General features: G+C 49.5%; 1 protein-coding gene and 1 long non-coding RNA gene across 2 annotated transcripts in view; both read right to left on the reverse strand.

The window, feature by feature from the left end:
- LOC123282501 (heparan sulfate glucosamine 3-O-sulfotransferase 4-like) overlaps positions 1 to 19,340 on the reverse strand; it is a 135,256-nt gene that overhangs the window by 72,579 nt on the left and 43,337 nt on the right. The window contains 3 exon segments of the mRNA XM_070484274.1: positions 4,912 to 4,977; positions 5,728 to 5,882; positions 6,762 to 6,866. Coding sequence (XP_070340375.1) covers positions 5,815 to 5,882; positions 6,762 to 6,866 — 173 coding nt within the window. The 3' untranslated portion in view covers positions 4,912 to 4,977; positions 5,728 to 5,814.
- LOC123280073 (uncharacterized) overlaps positions 1 to 19,340 on the reverse strand; it is a 157,722-nt gene that overhangs the window by 37,814 nt on the left and 100,568 nt on the right. The window lies entirely within an intron of this gene.

Consider the following 19,340-nt stretch of genomic DNA (forward strand, 5'->3'; position numbering starts at 1 on the left):
AACAGAATCAGCCCCACTGAGTAAATCTGAAGAAACAATAGAAGACAAAAATAAAGTTCCTTTAGGATTATATCGCACAAATCAAGCTCACTTGACGTAGTGGTTAAATGTTTCTAAGGTGCCTAGTTACCGTTAAAAACGATTATCATTGGGCATTCACTGCATCACAGAGACTGTGCTCAACACTTACCAGGCAACATCTCATTTAACCTTCACAACCACCCTGTGCAGTGAGCACTGTCATCATCCCCATTTTACAGATGACAGAAAACTGATAACTTGCCCAAGCTCACGCAGATTAGTGGCAGAGCTGAGATTACAAACCACTATGCCAATTCTTTGCTTCTCCTCCTTCTTTTAGGATGACTTACATAATAAAATAAAAATAATAATCATTTGTTTAGGGCTTACCCTCTGATTTACATGGATAAGCTCAAATTACTCTCCACAAGAGCCCCTCTGATTGCCCACACTTTACTGATGCAGAAACCGAGGGAGAGAGAGTAGGTGGCCCACGATTATCTGGCCTGTGAAGGCTAAACTGAGATCTGAACCCGGGCAGTTTGGCTCCAAAGACCGTGCTCTGAACCAGTGTGACCCACTGCTTTATAAACCGTACCTTACTTTATAAACTGTAAAGTGCCACACGAATGTCAAACGGGACCACGATTACTAGTATTACAGCTTGGCCACATGGAAGGGGAAGGGCTTGGACTGACCTACAGTAACAGGCAGGGCATGTCCGGCAAAGGCCCGGAGGCAGCAGTGGGCACAGCGAGGCCAGGAGCTGCTCTCACATAGGAACTCATTCACAGTGGCAGCAGCCAGGAAAGTGACTCGAGCAGAGAATAAACCATAAATCCATGGAACAACTGCTCGCCTGCATGCACCCACTTGCCTCCTAGGACCCTCTCATCACTCACGCTAAGAAGAAACGGAGCAATAACCAACCAGGGGAGCTCGGAAGGACATCAGTGGAAAGGGACTCCTCCTTTGGCGATGCCAGAGCCATAAATCTGCCACTTGCCAGGACGCCATGCCAGCTCTGGCACACGGGTGCCGTCCATCTTCCTCTGCCCCACCAGGAATGCCCCTTCTTGTAAACAGCAGTGGGCGGTGGTGTCGTTACGATTGTTTTTACCCTCCTGGTACTCTGCCTGACTTCATGGAGTGAATTGAAAATGAGTTGGCTCAGCGGAAAAGGAGTTTGTACTTTTCTCTGAAGACCAATCCGGATTTGAATGTGCCTGCTCTGAGCAGCTCGAGAGAAGTGAATTTTGTTTGGAATATCTGAAAAGTGGTCTGCAGCACAGGAAACATTTTTTTCTCATGTGAGGGACACTTTTAAGGTCAGATGATCTGGATTCCTCAGGGTCCAGCACAGTCCATGTCTGTCAATAGTGAGCAGCCGGTAAACATTAGTTTACTGTTGGCTGGCTGGATGATGAAATGAATGAATGAAGGAAGGAATGAAATGATGGGGGACAAAGAACAAATAAAGACTTCAAGATCATACACACTTAGGCTTGAATCCTGCTCAATTACCAACTTCCTGTGTGACTTCAACCACGCCTCTTAACCATTCTGAGCCTGTTAATTCATTTGCAAGAGGAGATAATAACAGCCACAGTGATGGACTTCTGTTCTCTGTTTTGTTGTGTTTCACTCCAGCCTCCACTTATTCTACTTCCTGTAACAGCCTGATTCTGGTTTCCAGACTACCTCTCTCCCATCCTCAGTACCATGGTCATTAGGGCGGATCTCACTCCCCCACAGCCCTGGGAGCAACCCCTAACTTTAGCCCAGTGTGTTGCATTCTTATGGAGAAAGTAATGCATCAGGGGCAGGACCATGGCTCAAGTTAGGCCAATCACAGCTGTATATTTCTCAGGTTTCTCCAGAGAAACAGAACCAAAAGGTTGGGGAGAGAGAGAAAATGGATACAGATATAGACATAGACACAGACAGTATAGATATATCTAGATATAGACGTAGGCATATGTCTGTATGATAAAGATTTACAGATAGATAGATCTATAGAGACAGACAGATTCAACTGATTGGATGAGGACCACCACACTGTGGAGGATAATCTGCTTTCCTCAAAATCTACTAGTTTAAATATTAATCACATTCAAAACAAATACCTTCACAGCAACATCGACACTGGTGTTTGACCAAACAACTGGGCACCAGAGCCTAGCCAAGCTGACACATAAAGTTAAGCAGGCCAGCAGCCAGTAAGATTCACGTCAGCTCCTGTTGGAGCCGTAAGAGAAGCAGGCTTGCTCCATCCTGCAGGACTTGAGCCTGGAAGGATGCGCAGGGAGCAGACTGAGGGCGGGAGGGGAAGGGCTCAAAGGGAGGGCATGAGGCCAGGCCCCAGGGGGTTTCCGCCTCAGCGAGCCAGGCAGCCCACGCGGAGCTGACAGCCTCCAGAGTGGCTGTCCCCAACCAAAGGGCCTCTGTCCCCAGAGACCGTCTGTGAAGCCAAAGAGTTGTGCGATGGTGTATGAGAGATACCACACGCACCGGGGAAGCCCTGCTTAAAATTAGCTAGATTTTAAAAAATACATGTCAACATTTATATATATATTATACTTATATACCAATCGAAATACATATTTTATACGTATGTGTACATATATGTGTGCATCTTAGATTCTTTAAAAAATCAAATAGCATAGAAGAATCTATTGAAAAATCAGTCTGCCTCCCACCTGTGACCTGCCGTCCACCTGGCCCCACCGAAGAATCAGACACTGTGCCAACGTCTTCCCCGCCCGCCAGGACCGCCCACAGCTCAGCCCGTGTGCGTCTGCACAGGCCTCATTCTACGCAAACGAAAACACACGATACACAGAACGCTTTGTTTTAATTATTTCCCCTTAAAATGCACCTAGGAATCACGCCGTCCTGGCATGTCATAGGGCCACTCAGTTTCTTTTCAGGGCTGCACCTTTCTTAACTCCCCCCATCAAGGGACATTCAGGTTTTGTCCATGTATCTCCTGGGTGACTTTATATATATATAACATAATATCTATTTATATTTTACATATCTATATATATTTAATATACTTTATATTATGTATTATAAAATATTATAACGGTATGTTATGTTATTTATGTGAAATTTTTAGAGAAGAGAATGCAGAAAGTGAAAAGAAGGCGAATTATTTTCTAAGGAATTGAGTTACTCAAGAAACTCTTGCATCCCTTGGTGGACAGTTGGAGTAAGACCCAGAGCTAACAGCTGCAGCCTTCCCCACTAGGTTTTATAATACGAAGGCGATCAGGCAGGATGAATTGGTTCCCGATGGTTCGGTGGAACAGTCTATCTTTGGGGAGAGCGCTGGCCTTCAAAGCCCACAGACCTGGGTTGGACTGTTGTCTGCCACTTACTGGCCGGGTGATCTAAAGCCTTGGAGCCTCAGTTATCCCATCTGTAAAATGGAGATGATGCTTCATGAGATCGAGTGAGGATGAAATGAGGAAACATGCACACAGTTCTTAGCTCAGTGTTAGCAAATCTAAATCCGTTCCTTCTTACACTCTTTTCATCCCCCTCAGGGCTCTTCTTCTCAGAATGCACAATTGTTCAGCCACACGAGCCAGCAAGGCAGAGGCAAGACTTGGACTAGCTCTCTTCTAGAATGCCAAGAAACGGTGAGCATGGGTGTTGGGGTGTCCACCAGGTAGCTTTGCAATGTGCGTCCCGCCCTCCAAACTTGCCTACTATGTCCCAGGCTCTGTGCCAGTCCCTGGGAATTCACAAATGAGTAAGTTCCCAAGGATTCCCAAGTGAAGTAAAACCAGCGCAGGAAGAAAAGCTCAGTGAGGATGACAGCACGTGATGATCACTACCGCAGGAGTTTACGTCAAACGTGCTGAGGGCAGGAGAAGAAAGTCCGGGAGAGTTACAGCAGGAGGATGCCCCGGCCCTCGATTTTACAGGAGAAAGACTGCTCCTGATGGCACAGAGAAGGGTGTCCTCGCGGACTGGGAACACCACTGTCCGATGCGCCGCAGCTCTCATGTGGATGACTGCGGGGCTCTCTGACTGCTCTCTGTTTCCTCCCTTGGCCCACACAGTCGATTCTCAACACAAGAGCCACAGTAATGCTGTGAAGACATGAAGTCAGTGGCATTTCTCCACTCAAAGCTCTCCAATGTCTTCCCACCTCACCCAGGATAAAAGTCAGAGTTTCTACAGCGATCTTCCATGTTCCTCAAACCCGGTAGGTACTCCTCCACCTCAGGGCCTTTGCACCTGCTGTTAGCCCTTCCAGGAATGCTCTTCCCCCAAGTATCCACAAGACTTATTCTTTCACCTCCATTCTTCTCCACAGTGCTCTCATCTTCCGTCACAATATTTAATTTAGTCATATATTCAAGGTAGAAGCTCTACATTCTTGTGCTTTCTGCTGCATCCCCAATGCCTAGAGCTGCGCCTGACACATGGAAGGTAAACAATAACCATTTGCTGAAAAAAATGAGTGATTACTGAATCCTGGCAAAGCTATGGAGGTGTGAAGGAGACCAGCAGGTTTTAGAGAAACAAACAAAACAGACAAAGTGGGGACTGGAAATGTTAATTCTGAGGTTGGGTCAGTTGCAAGATGACTGACTTCACTCGCCAACGCCGACAGGCTAACGTGCTTGAGTCCAGAGAGACTCCCCACCCACACATCAGGGGGCAGCGGAGACACGGAACGCCTTTCAGAGAAGCAGCACTAGAGAAAGGGGTGCAGGACGGCACCGATCAGGGGGAAGTGGATTAAAACGGGGAGGGAGCATTGGCTAAGCAACACCCACGGAATAACGCACCTTGTAGTGACAGCATGCATATTTGGGGATTTTCGTTAAATTTTGTTGCTAAAAATAAATGCATTGAATCAGGAGAACTCACCAAGCAGGCACGGCCCTGCAGAAACCAGACTCCTGCAAGCCAGGACTTCGAACTCATGGTTCACTCCTATCAGAAATAAAGGAGGTCAGAGATAAACGGTCTCTGCCATGAAGGAGTATGCACTGGTGGAGAGATAACAAAAGTCAATGGATTCATTATCATACCAGAGAAGAGAGTGCTAGAGGAGGACAGGAGAGAGGGCAAGTAATTTGGCTTAGGTGCCTTGCAGAAGCCTTCTCCAAAGGAAGTGTTATCAGAGCTGGGTTTTGAAGGATAAGTAGGAGTTTGCCATTGGAGAAGAGGAGACAGGGCATACCATACAAAAGAAAGAGCACATGCAAAGGCAAAAGCTATGAGTAAGTACAAACTATCTGGAGACCAGTCAAGAAATTCAGTGGAAAGTGATTACAGGGTACAAGTGGGGGGAGAGGGCGTGGCTTTTTGCACCCAGCTGGACTTGGGGCACCTGAAACCGTAAGGCCTGTGTGTCATGCTAAGGACTCTGGAGTTGATTCTGTACCTAATGCACAGCCAGAGGAGGTCTGCAAGCAGCAGGCGAGATGAACGGACCAACGTAGGGAAGGCTTTTCCCACTAAACATATAACAAGCCCTGGTGTTTTCTAATGACAGAATCCGCGACCCTTCAGCCATGGAACATTCTGCAGACATGTGCCACCTTCCTTTATGGGAGGGCAAGAGGCAGGCAACAGTTGCTCACCCTGCAGACACAGGCCAGCAACACTTATTGTCCAGATTCATTCTCTAGAACCCTCAGTACTGATGTCCCTCCCGCTGCAGGCCCTTAGGAAACCAACCTCCGGCACATCACACAGACAGTGTGGCGGGGGACCTCCCAGAAAAACAGAATGAGGTGCGCTTCTGCTCCTGAAACTCTTGATGGATCAACCTGCCAGTTCGCAAACTACACATAAACGTGGTGGGTTCCACAGCAGCTCAGTCACCAAGGCCCCTGCAGAAATAGCATCCTGTTTAGTCAGTGCTACAAGAGAAATCCCTGCGATGCACAATCGTGCAGAAGAAAAATAATAACATCACCAGATTTTAAGCTACGAGCTGGGGCAAGATGCGTCAAAGGTCCCCGTGTCCCTGGAAATTCAGTGCTGTCCGAGAAAGGGACAGTGGGTGAAGAGTATGCTGTGCTATGCCCACCAAGATTCATGCAAAACGATGCAACAGACGAAGTAGGCGCCTTTTATGGAAGAGGTGGTCCTACGTAATAATGACAAACACTTGTGCAGTGCCTGCTGTATGTCAGACACCGTTTTGGGCATGTTATACATAGGATATCATTTGATCATCACAGTGAGGTAGGAACTATTATTATCCGCACTTTACAGATGAGGAAACTGAGGCACAGAGAGATTAAGTAAGTTGTCCAAGGTCACACAGCTCATAAGTAACAGAGCCAGCGTTGAAACCCAGTCTGGCTTTAGAGTTCATGGTCTAAACCACCATTGCCACAGCAAAGGACGAGGGCATTTCTTGAGCACAGAGACCTGAGTCTGAATCACAGTCACTCCAGCTCTAAGTCTTTGCGACAGTTACTTAATTTTTTGAATCTTGATTTTCCCAGCTGCGAAATGGAAACATTGCTAGTGCCTCTCTCAGAAGGTCTTGAACTCACTGAGCGCCCAGCACATGGCGGGCAGCCAGCAGACGTTTGCTAAATCCCAGGTTGAGAAGCCACCCGAAGGGCTCTCGCCGTGGCTGCTTACTCTTACTCAAGTGCTCACACTTCCTAAACATTAACCACTTCCCACAAAATGCCTGGTTTGACCCATTCGCCCTGCCCTCCAGTCACCGTGGACTGAACCTCCGCCTGACCCACCTGCGTGGACGGTTCTCAGGGTCAATGCTGCAGATCCTGGAGTGTTTCTTGAGCAGTGGCTCCGCTCCCTGCTGCTCCCGCAGGAAAACCCCGCAGGACCGACATCTGGAACGACAGTGCGCCCCATGATGCAGCCAATCACCGCAGGCCTCTGGGCGATGTCGTTCTGTCACCAAGATGCGCTGAGACTCGCCGAGGGCCTAGCGGGGCTGGTTTAAAAGGACGGGCCACTCAACTTCAAAGTCAACACAAAACCATTTTTTCTGGACAGCCAGCGTTTCAAGACATTTTCAGTTTGTCAGCTTGAAAATATCTCCAAATTTAAAAATAATTTCCTGTTTTCAAAGTCAGCAATATTTATCAAGCCTCTAATAAGTACCTGCCACCATGCCAGGCACTGGAGCTAAAAGGATCAATAAGATGTGACCTCTGTCCTCAAGGAGCTTTTAATCTATTAGAGAGAGAGGCACGACGAAGGTCCATTCCGTGTTATAAGTGGTCTGAGGGCTTATGAACAGAATGCCTTGGGACTGGACAGGAAGGAGCGTTTTGGTCTGCCTGGGGAGGGGTCCAGTCATGGGAGGCCCCACGTGCAGGCAATAGGACAGAAACATCGCCAAAGCTCAATGGTAAAAACACGAAGACACTGGCTGTAAGGAGCACAGAAGTCAACCTGGACCAAGGAGAGGCATTTCTGAACGCTTGCGGAGATCCCGTCTGGGAACAGAATGCGAAGTGTGGGCAGACGCGGAGCCAGACAGTTCTCTGCGACATTTAGGTGCCCTACACCATACGCAAGGAGCTGTGGGACATAGATACTTATGATGTGTGGCATGTACAGATAGATACAGGGGTCTCATCCAACTTCTTTTTCCCAATAGAGCATCCCAATATTTACTCCTCCTGGTCCCAGAATGTTCGTAAGAGTCCCTTTGATAACCTTGTAGGCATCTAATCAACCTCCTTGCAGAGCTGAACAGGCCATCTCTGCCTTTGGTCTGCAACCTCCGTTCCCCGTCCCCTGACGTCACAGCCACCTATGATTCCCAAGCTTGCATTAGACTTGTAACATTCAGGTGTGAAAATGAAATGTCAAATTCTTCTCACTCCGTCTCAAAGAGAATGGTGAGACAGTTAGAAAGGACAAATTCCTCAGACTTAAATGTCTCTCACTTTTCAAAGACTCTTTCTAGAATTTCAAATACACTGGGCCTCCCTGGGCTCTAGTGGCTTTTACAGTTTACATTTCCATGTTGCAGCTGAAAGGTTGGGATTTGCGGTAAAAGCCTGCAAGAAGACAAAGTAACTAATATTTGCTCAATCCCTATTATGTGCCTGAAACAGGCTAAATATTTGCAGCCCATTAAAATGCTGCAAGGTAAGGATGGTGATCTAAGTATTTCAGTAACTTACCCAGGATCACACAGCTTAAATGCAGAATTCAAACCAGAATAGTTGACTCCAAAGCATAGATCCTTTCCACGACAACCTATGAGACCCCTTTAATGATACCTAAATGGGCCAACAGTGAGGCACTCGGAGTGATGCTATGCATGACACTGAACACACAATCCTTTCTTCAAGGACCAGTTTAAGACTGTGGCTTGGGCAACTAAACTAATCTTGACTGTGATAAGAGCAGCCCAATTATCATCTTCCAGTATTTGTCACGACAAGAATCTCCTAGAACACAGGTCAGCAAGCGACAGCCAGTGTGCCACATCTGCCGGCTGCCATGTTTGCAAACAAAGTTTGATTTCACGCCACAATGGCAGAAGTGAGTAGTTGACAGAGCCCACACAGCTTGAAAAACCTAAAATACTTGCTCTCTGTCCCTTTACAGGAAGAGGTCAGCCAACCTCTGGGCGAGAAAAATGATTCCATCGTCTACTAAACGCTGTTTGAAGCCAGAAGGTAACAAAGAGGTGGGGAGGGGGTCAGAATGATACAAAACCATCAATAAAACCATACTGAGAACGATGATGGGTAATCTTGTCCACTGGACAGGGCTGGGGAAGGGATGCCCAGATACCTGTAGAACACTATTTTGGGTGTGTCCGCGAGGTGTTTCTGGAAGGGACTAAAGCAGCCGACGGAGTAAAGAAGATCCGCTGTCAGCACAGCGGCTGGGCAACTCCACTCGGTCAAGGGCCCAAACAGGAAAAAGGGGAGGGAGGGTGAATTCCCTCTGTCTCTCAGAGCTGGCACGTCCATCGTCCCCTGCCCTCGGACATCCGAGCTCCTGGTTCTTGGGCCTTCAGACTCAGACTGAATTCCACCACCTGGTTTCTGGGTCTCCAGCTCGCAGGTGGCAGAGCACGGGACTTCTCAGCCTCCGTGACCACGTGAGCCAATTCCCATGACAAATGTCCCCTTAAATATGTCTCTATATATCCTCTTGGCTCTGTTTCTCCGGAGAGCCCTGACTAATACAAGCACTGTCATATGCGCTCAGTATGTCTGTTCCTGTGCTCCAGGCTAGGCACCAGCGAGACAGGGACTCATCATTGGTGCCTGGGCACCTATGACTACCCGCCACTGGAGTAGGTTCTGGGAGAGTGACAAACCACACAGTCGGGTGAGATGCATCCTTCATAATCTCCACTTCAAAGGATTTACAACTCCTTGGGGTATACAAATTATGACAACACAGTGTAAGGAGGGCAGTAAGAGAGTCTAAAGACAGCAGGGTTCCAGGGGAGGAGGCAGAGAGAAGCAACTAGCTCTTTCCATGGAAGATGCCAAAAGTTTCCCAGGGTGACACCTGAACGGGGTGCTAAAGCATGGTTTGCTGAGGGGAGAAGAGGAGAAAAGGTGTGCCAAGCAGAGAGCTGAGGTTGTGCAAAGGTCCTGAGGTAGGAAATCATTTAGCATGTTAAACCAACAGCACTGAGCCATCCTGTGGCTGGAGCAAACGAGACACTGAAGAGAGAACAGCAGAGGATGAAATTGCAACATGGTAAATTAAAGGGTGGGTTCACTTCTAACTGTATCAATCCTGGTTCAAATCCTGGAGGTAGGATCGTGGTCGGTGACTTCCATACCCACGTTTCAGAGTCAGTGTGAGAGCCCCAAGTGAAAATGCATTTAAAGCACTTAGCACAGTCCCTGCCATGTCATAAACACTGACTATTCACTTTTATGATGAGTAATGTCCTGCACACTAACCGCTCTTCACGAATTGCAACATTCGGCCTCCACAAACTCTGTAAATGGCAGAGAGAAAAGTATCAGGAAACACGCAGCCGGATGAAATGTATCAACATAGGCTGCAGCGCAGAGTGTGTTCCACTTAAAAGAATGGGCTGAGCTCAAACCCAGGTACCACCCCTCCCCCGCTGTGTGGCCTGAGAGAGGTTACCTAACCTCTCTGCACCTTTGTCTCCTGATCTGTAAACTGGAGATGACAACAAGAGCAGCCTCCGAAGCTGGTTGTGAGGACAAGATGATCATGTGACGCACTCAGCCCAAAGCCTGGTGTCTAAGGAGTGGTCAATAAAGGCTGGCTATTCACTTCTCCTCAAGGCCATCATGACTGGAGTGAAAGGAGAATATGTTTTCTTTCTCACACTCTAGGAAGGCCCGATGGAGGAGGAAAGGCTTTTATTCATCTCTTGGCAAAAGCACTTTAGATTCTAGACATCTCTAGTAAAAGCAGAGAAAACTATTCACCCGGTGGGAGGCATCTACGAATCTGGAAACTTCTAAGTTCCAATCCAATTTTAAACACTCTGTCCATCATCTTTCCTGGAAACCACTGGGTTAGCAATGCAACAGTACTTCCTAGTCTGCATTTTGTTCTCAGAAATGCAGCAAAAAAACCTTGGCATGACCACCAAAACCACGGCAATCAACTAGAAGGGAGAGGAAGCGGCAGGACAAGAGTCCACGGGGGAAGGACCGAGGAGAGGAGAAAGCACTCGCCTGTGCCCGCGTTCGCTGACCCCTCCCCACTCCCCGCTGTTGTCAACAACCTGTGAATATCAGGTCTGTCCCCAGGCTGGGGGGAATTACCCGTGGAGGCCCCTTTCATCAGCTAGGAGAGGCATCAATTAGAATACTGTTTGCTTGTTGGAAGACTATAATCCAGGCTGCTTTTCAAGCACCAACAGCTAAATAGGTGCTTATTTAAAAATCAATCTAAAAGTCAAGGTTTCCTTTTCAAATCCTTTCCATGAAGGAGCAATGGTGGCAGAATAGAGGGATAAAGCTTTGAGTGGTCCCAGCTGCTGAACACGTGTATCTCAAGGAGACTGCCACGGATTTCAGAGCATCTCAGATAGAAACGGGTTGTGAGAGGCGAACAACACGTAAAACAGCAAGATCGCCAGCCACTCAGAGGGGCCCACCACGAGAGTGAGGATGCCTGGTCCTCCCGGCACCAATGAGCAAGAGGTTGCTCCCCAAGCCTGAGAGCCAGAGCCGAAGACAGCAGAGATAACTGCTTGGTAAAGGGGGAGATGGAGGGAAACGGGAGAAAGATCAAACCTCCATGCCATGCATGCACAAGTGCACACACAGGATGGATGCAGGTGTGCGCACACGCACAGGCACACACACACACACAGATCTTCCACCAGGCACAGATAAAAAGTAAAAGGGTCTAGGAAGATCCAGCAGGACTGATTTTGCTCCTGGGAACGATCTTCTGCTTGGGGAGAACTAGCACGCTGATTTTCACCGTCAACCCACACTGATGTCAGGTGAGTTGGAATGCCCCTTTCACGTTCTGATCAAACACAGATTTGAACCTGTGAGCACAAACTCCAATGCCTACAGGCATCAGGGAGATCACATTAGTAAGTGCAGTGGGCCAGAATTCAACAATAGATGGGGACTGTGGCAAACTAGGCAGCCCCTGTCTAAAGGAAGTGCCACACTCAGCACCAGGAGTCTGTGACTGGGTAACACTGGACTCAGTGTTGTTCCATCTTTTGATTTTTGTTTTTTAAAGAAGCCAGAAACCTAGATCTTTGGGTGAAATATCCCACTTTTAAAATATTAGCCATTAACTCAAAATGGGCCTCAAAACTCTCCGGGCCAAACAAATCAAATCTGATCTCTGATGTAAAGACATCCCTTCTCTCCACTGAGAATTGTCCCATGACAGCAGGTTGTAACCCAGCCTATGACCCAAAATACCCTGGCCCGCGGGCATGCTTGGTTTGGCCCACACTATGGGTTTTATTTTGTTTTGTTGAAACTGAACTAAAATTTAAATTGAAGATATTGTGCATGAAATCTTGACTTGTGTTTCTCCCAAAGGACGAGCACTGGCAACACGGTGCACCCTCAACACCCGTGGGGACTGGATGGCGTTGAGTCACGGCCGCCCCCAGAGGACACACGCTCACTCTCAAGGTCACCAGTATTCCCACCAGGCCCCCTTCACGCACTGTCACACCTGCCCGGCCCCACTGGGCATCTGCCTTGCAGCCCCTGACAAATCCTCAAAGAGAGGAGAGGAACGGTCAAGAATGCTAGCCTAGGGGGCTGGCCCGGTGGCCAAGTGGTTAAGTGTGCGTGCTCCACTTCTGCAGCCCAGGGTTCGCAGGTTCAGATCCCAGGCGCAGACCTAGCACCGCTCATCAAGCCACACTGTGGTGGCGTCCCACCTAAAGTAGAGGAAGATTGGCAACAGATGTTAGCTCAGGGCCAATCTTCCTCACCAAAAAACAAATAAAAACAAGAATGCTGGCCTAGTGTAAAATTCCAGAGGGAGGGAAGACGTTTTAGAATAAGGCCGTGAAGACGACTATGGCATTGCTTTATCCATAAGGATAAATATTTGCCTGGCAATGCGAGAAGCTAAAGTCCCCTGCACAGCTCACAGAAAGTGTGCTATGGGAATTTAAAACCAGAAGGGAAAATAAAGGTAACCGAGTGAGCTATTTTTTACCCCTTGCAACTCATGGAACTTCTTAAGGTTGATTTACAAACTCTTATTTTGAAAACCTTCTCTTTTTTCCTGTCAGTTCATATTTCTCCCTTTTCCAAGGAAGTTACATTATGGGGAAGTCAAAAGAATGCAGGATGCCGAGTCAGGCAGCTCTGCCCCAGGCAGGCTGTGTCCACCTGGTGAAATCGAGGCACCCCCCGCTCCCCGAGTCTGACTTTTTTTGTCTTTAAAATGGGATGATGAGACCCTCTTCCGTCACAGAGGTACCGCGAGGATAAGATGAAGCAGTGCACACGGAAGCACATTAGACTGTCACCGTCTGCCATGAGTTAGTTTTCATGTATCATCTTTTGCACCCCACGCCTCAAACGCAGGCTGTATCAAGTCATGGGTTTGTTTTCTTCATCACTGTACCCCCCGTGCCTGGCAGATATTAGGCATTCCAGAAATAATTCTTAATTAAAAAATGAGGTGTGTGTACATAGATGACTGATAGATGGAACAAAAAGTAGATGAGAGAGAGAGAGAGAGAGAAGTGACAGATGAGTGAGTGAGTGAGCAGGAAAGACAGACAGACAAAATTATCACCACTAACACTCTCTATATCTCTCCTCTCCGGACACTGACCTAGAAAGTTTGGCCACCGTCTGCCAAACTCTTCTGGCTGCAATAACTAAAATCTTTATGTAACTTATATCCCACTCACTTGCCCCTGGGTGGACACACTCCTTCCGCAAGTGACTCTATGCTGAAAGGTCCCTGGTATTTCACTGAAGGAGACGAAGGCACTACGTGCCTTCCGGGTACCAGATGCTAGGGGAGGTACCTTCCTCACCTCATCCTCACAACCCTGGGAGGGGGCATTGTTGTTGGTCCAGCTCACAGCACAAGAGGTGAGGCTCCGATTGGTTAATCAAGCTTCTGAAGACCACGCAGCTCTTAAGTGGTGGTGTCTGGTTTTCAACCTCGCCCTCTGACCCAAATCCAGAGAGATTCCCACATCCCTGACAGAATAGACTAGACGAGCCCGGGAAGGTCTTTGCATCATTCTGGGATTCTGGACTTGCTACTCAACACACCTGCTCTTCCTGGGCCCACTCTCTAACACAGCGGCCGATTAACACACCAGCCGTTAACCAGTCTGGTAACTTAGCTTTGAGCCAAGCCCTTGCCCCGACAATAGATACTGGGAGTGTGCAAGTCGGCCACGGTCCAGCCATTTCAAACTCCCCCTCCCAGCACTGCCCACTTGGCAAAGTAACATGGCTTTGTCTGCGTTGGCCACTGACTGGACTGGAACACAGCATCTGACTCAAAGAAGATACCTCCAAAGGTTGGCCAACGATTACCATGAGGCTTCGTACAGAGGGCTCTGCCCACTAGGGGGCGATGGTACTTGGTTAAGCCAACAGGATGCTCTCTCTGCACTAGTCCAAGTAAATTCACTGAGAGACGCAGAGAAGACAACGGCCCATGCAGGGCTAAAAGGGACAAGAAGATGGCCACAACCTTGAGCTGAGGATGCGTTCCAGTCCCGAGTCCTACTCACAGAGGGTGGAATTAACACCCAGGGAATCTCTCTGGTCAAAGCACTGACAACCCCTCTTGCTTCGATCTGATTTAGAATCTGGCTCATGTGCTCTCACCCCAGCTCTAAGCCCGGTCTGAGCTGGCCTCTATTTTAGGGACATTCAGGGAATCAGCATTTTCAGCCCCAGTCCAGGTCGAACAATGGCAAGCAGCAATCAGCTGCTCAGAACTGGGTCTTGACAAGCCGGACCCCTTAGGACAGCTTCTCAACAGCGTCTATGGTTTTTCATAACGTCTTGGCCCACCGAACAGGAACTTCTTTCCGAATGAATTCAGTGGAACGGAATCTCATGCCAGGATTTGTTTCCTTTTCACACGCACACACAAACAGGGTCTGCTTCCACGGAGCAAAACATAACTTTTAATAAGCTTATGGCCTCCGAAGCCCAGGGGCTATGGCCTTGCTCTCTGCTATTTCACAAAACATTTCACGCAGACTCCACTCTGCCACGCTCCAACAGCCCAGAGTGTTCACAAGTATGGCTGTGCTGACCATCTCGGCTATTTATTTCTTCCCCTCTCTTCCATCCTTCCCCTTAAGCTATTTCTCTTCTTTTATGGCTAAGCTTTTTTCCAGGTAAAGGAGACAGCTGGAAGGATGAGAAGGTGGCCTCTCACAAGGTTACTCTCACCTCAAATAATACCGCGGCGAGTTCATGCACACGCAGCACTGAGCGGAACTATCTTCTGATCTCTCGTTCTTCAGCAGAGAAGCGATTTCACCAAGATCTACGCTCATGGCCACGGAAGCTGCCCATATGGCAGGGTGCAAAAGAGGAACCCTCTGAATCTAGCATTCACCACGCATGGCTACATTATGCTCCCTCCATTTGCCTGTCCACCAAGCTAATGCCAATTTGAATCCCCAGCTCCAGTATCAATGTGCCGTCCCTATTCTAGGGGCAGTCAATGCTAGATGTCCTACAGAATTAAGCCAATGCTATGCACCAAGTTGGCAAAGGCAACTGTGATATTTTCAAACACTGGCTGGCACAGGCATGAGTAATGACAGGACTGCCTACTGGGGAAAACACACACGTGCACGTGTGCACACACACACAAACACACAAAGGGTGTGGTTCAAATCTCAGCTTGGGTACGAAGCCCTGAATGGTCCTCAGCCTCTCTGCGCCTCCGCCTCCTCGTCCATGGAGGCACTCCCGTTCTGCAGCAGGCACTGATAAGCCCTTCGCACCCTCGCTGCCTTGCAGCTCTGCAAATCACCTCCAGCCCAGGTCGACTGCTGAGCTCCAGGCCGCCGAGTCCAGCTGCCAGTGGGCACCTCCCTTTCATGTCCCAACATGTCCTCAACAGAATTCACCATCTTCCCCCACAGACCTGCTCATCCTTCTGTGTCTCCTGCATCACTAACTGGGACCTCCTTCTACCCAGTCGCCTGAGCCAGAAGTCAGCCTGGAAGCTGCGCTCTCCTTCACCGAGTGCTTAGAATCATCCTCATTTCTTGACCCCTCCCCTTCTTTCCATCCCGGCTTCTGCGTCTCTAATTCAATCCAGGCCATCACCTGTGCTAGTTTTCAAACTGTTCTTCCTGAATCTTTTCTTGCCCCCAACTAATCCATTCTCCAGCCCCACACAGCTAGAGTAATTTTTATAAGCATTCCAATCTGAGCAAGTCGCACCCCTGCTTAGAATCTTCAGCGGCTCAGTACTGCCGTCAACCTAAGAGACCATCTGTTTACGTACTGCGGCTTAGGAAACCCTTCATCGTCTGATCTTCCTCATCCCCCTGCAGCCTCACTTCTTACTCCTCCTCCTTGCTTTTAAGATCCAGGCACAATGAATGTCTTTCTGTCTCCTGAATGCACCCTTCAGAGCCCACATTCCTTCTCTCTGCCTGCATACTCCATGTCTCTCCCCCAGCCACATGCCCTCATCTGGCTAACTTCTCTGCGTCCTTCTGGTAATTGCCTCGGACAGTGCTGTCCTGTCCATGCCCGTACCCCAGGACCCACCACAGTGCCCGGCGCTCAAGAAATATTTGGTAAATGCATGAATAACTCGGCACTCAAAGGTCTGACCAGAGGTGGCAGGAAAATGTCTGCTCTGGACCCCGAGGGCCTTGGTTGGGTTTAAACTTCCCAAGATTATCCTCACAATCCGCTTGAAGCATGCTGGGAGGAGACTGGAGAGCTGGCCATCAGGTGGCATTTCCTATTGCCTGGGCTGTCTTCCATCCTGGAGAAGCAGCTGAGCAGAAAGCAAAACAGCCGTAGAAATCACAAGTTGTTGCAACTTCCCCAAAGGCCAGTTTTTCCTCTAAACCTGCTGTTTCCTCTCCTAACTTCCAGGTCTCAGATGACCTTGCTGGAGGTCAAGGTGGGAGCAGCCTTCTTATCAGGCAGCTGCTACCCCGAGCGTGCTGCTGCTCTCAGATGCATGTGATGCAGAGGCCAGAGGGGCAGCGTGCAGGAAGTGGGCACAGCAGGTGGAGGAGATAAGCCCTTCCACTCCCACGCTCCCTCCTGGGCACCCAGCTGCCTGTCCCTGTCCCAATATGCATTTCACGACCCAACAGACTAGCCCTTCCCTGTGTCCAGACGACCTGCCCCTTTGGTTCACCATTTTTCACAGTCAGCTTCCTCCCTGGCTTTTGCTTGAGTTAAGTCTCTCAGCAGATGCCTGTGGATGCCTCGCCCTCAGCGTCCTCCTCACACAAGCTGGCCTTGCAAGTGACAGCATCTCCAAAAGTCAACAAGATGTGCTCCCTGGCCCACTCCCCTCACCTGCACCCCTCTCCAATGAGATCTTCCAAAAGAGAACAGACACTACCAGTGGGGACTCTGGAGTCAGAGGGACCTGGCTTCAAACCCGGCCTCTTCCAATTGCTGAAGTGGTCACTCAAAATCTCTGAATCCCACTTTCCTCTGTTGTGAAGTGGGAAAGATAGTATCTACCGCAGAGGATGGCTCTGAGGATTAAATTAATAACAGAAAGAGTGTGTGGCTGGCACATGGCAACCACGCACTAAACAGTATACTTGGGGACTGACTACTGCCCCAGTGGAGCCCCGCAGTGACGTGAGGTCAGAGGCACAGAGGAGGCGCTTCAGAAACATTTGCTGAACGAGTGAGCCCTGCCTTCTCTTTAGAATGAGAAATGGGAGGGCAGCCCACAAGAGCTGGCTCCCTCCCGCCCCTAGCTGGGTCTCCGCGTCCAGCAGACGTGGACAAACTGCTCTAGCTGACAAGTGCACCTCTCAGAGGGGCTCCCCATCCCCGCACCCTGCTCCTGGAGATCCCAAACCCCTCCTGGCTGATCTAGCAATCAGTATGATTGCAGCTGCACTGTCAAGGACGAGGCTATCCAATGTGGTGGCCACGTGTGACTTTTTAAATTTAAAAGTAAACTTTCTAAAATTAAATAAAAGTAAAAGCTCTCAGCCACATGCACTAGACACACTGCAAGCGCTCAACAGTCGCCTGTGACTAGCGGCCATCATCTTGGAGGGCACAGAGAACATCTCCATCATCACAGACAGTTGTATTGAGTGGCGGGTGCAGGGCATCTGAGTTGATGGTAGCTACAGAATGACGCACAATGATTACCTGCTTGTAATTAAGAGCAAGATGTGGCTGCAGGAAATCCACCCAAGCGGGTTCTGACCAGACTCTGGTTTCCCCAGGATCTGTGCCTCGCCCCAGGCTGGCCCCGGCTCTGACCTGGCTCTTTCCGACTCTGGTGTCTGATGGGGAGATCAGTGCACATGCATTCACTCCACTGGCAAGGCGCGGTCACCCTCCCCGGCCTGGCTCAGCCTCTGCGTTTTGTGCACTCCTGCTCGGAGCCCCACCTCAGGGCGGCGCTGCAATTCTTCCCCCTCGTCTCCGACTCAGCACCCCCGGGCTGCCCCCACCCACCTCCTCAGACTCTACCAAGCCCTCTTTTTGGGAAGGTCAGTGCCGGGGGCTGAATGTGTCCCCTAAATTCATATGCTGGAGCCCTAGCGCCCTGTAATCAGAATGTGACTGTCTTAGGACACAGAGCTTCTAAAGAAGTAATTCAGTTTATGGGGTCCTTAGGGTGGGTTCTAATCCAATACAACTGGTGTCCTTATAGGAGGAGATTAGGACACAGAGAGACACACCCCAGAGATGCACAAGCACAGAGGAAAGGCCACGGTGAGGACACAGCAAGAAGATGGCCGGTCGCAAGCCAATGGAGAAAGCAGCCCTGCCGGCACCTTGATGTCAGGCTTCCAGCCTCCAGAGCCGTGAGACAAGGAGTTCCCGCTGTTTCCGCCCCTAGTCTGTGGTACTTTGTTACGGCAGCTGGAGCAAACTCATACAGTCTGCCATCTACTGCATCGCCTCAGGCAGATTTCTGAATCTGGATTAGCCTCAGTTTTCCTATTTACAAACGATGGAAACACCTACTTCCTATCTCCCAGGGCTTCGGACGCGCATACTCTCCACTCCTGCTCTTGCTCCATGGCTGGCCCTTTGCTAGGAGGTCCTTCCCTCCACTCTCCAGCCACCGAAGCCTGCTGTCCCTCGGACCTCCACCTGCCCAGCCTGTCCAGCCTCCAGAAAGGGCCTGTTGCAAGCATGCGGCCCCTCTACCCACACAGGCAGCCCCACAGCCTCTCTTCCCAACACCTGTCACCGCATGTGGTTATTTCACTGCTACCGGTTTGCACCATGGGACTGTGAGCTCCACAGGGCAGGGCTGTGCTCTCTTTTGTTCATCTCAGCATCCTCAGTGACCAGCACTGTGCCTACAACACGACAGAAGCTGCAAAGAGAGAAAGGAAAGGGCTGCAGGGAAGATTCCATCAGACAGTCCCTAAAAGCACGAACACACTGGCCGGGGCAGAGGGAGCTCTTGCCGAACACCAGCTGTTGGGGTCTTTAGTGAGGCGCCTTAATCAATGGTGCTCTGATCATGTACTGGGCACCTGAGTGACTGCGGTTAGCCTCTCACTTCCTGTTCCCAAGGAGGCTGTCTCTGAGCCATGGTGACCCTTCTCAGTACCTTTCTTTACACCAAAGTCCCCTCTTCCTCTCTGGCTACGACCATCTGGAGCCTGCAGGCAACTGTGAGCGCCCAATCGCCATTCTTCCACCTGCCTT

The sequence above is a fragment of the Equus asinus genome, chromosome 14, assembly GCF_041296235.1.
Source record: "Equus asinus isolate D_3611 breed Donkey chromosome 14, EquAss-T2T_v2, whole genome shotgun sequence".
In the NCBI taxonomy this organism is placed as follows: domain Eukaryota; kingdom Metazoa; phylum Chordata; class Mammalia; order Perissodactyla; family Equidae; genus Equus; species Equus asinus.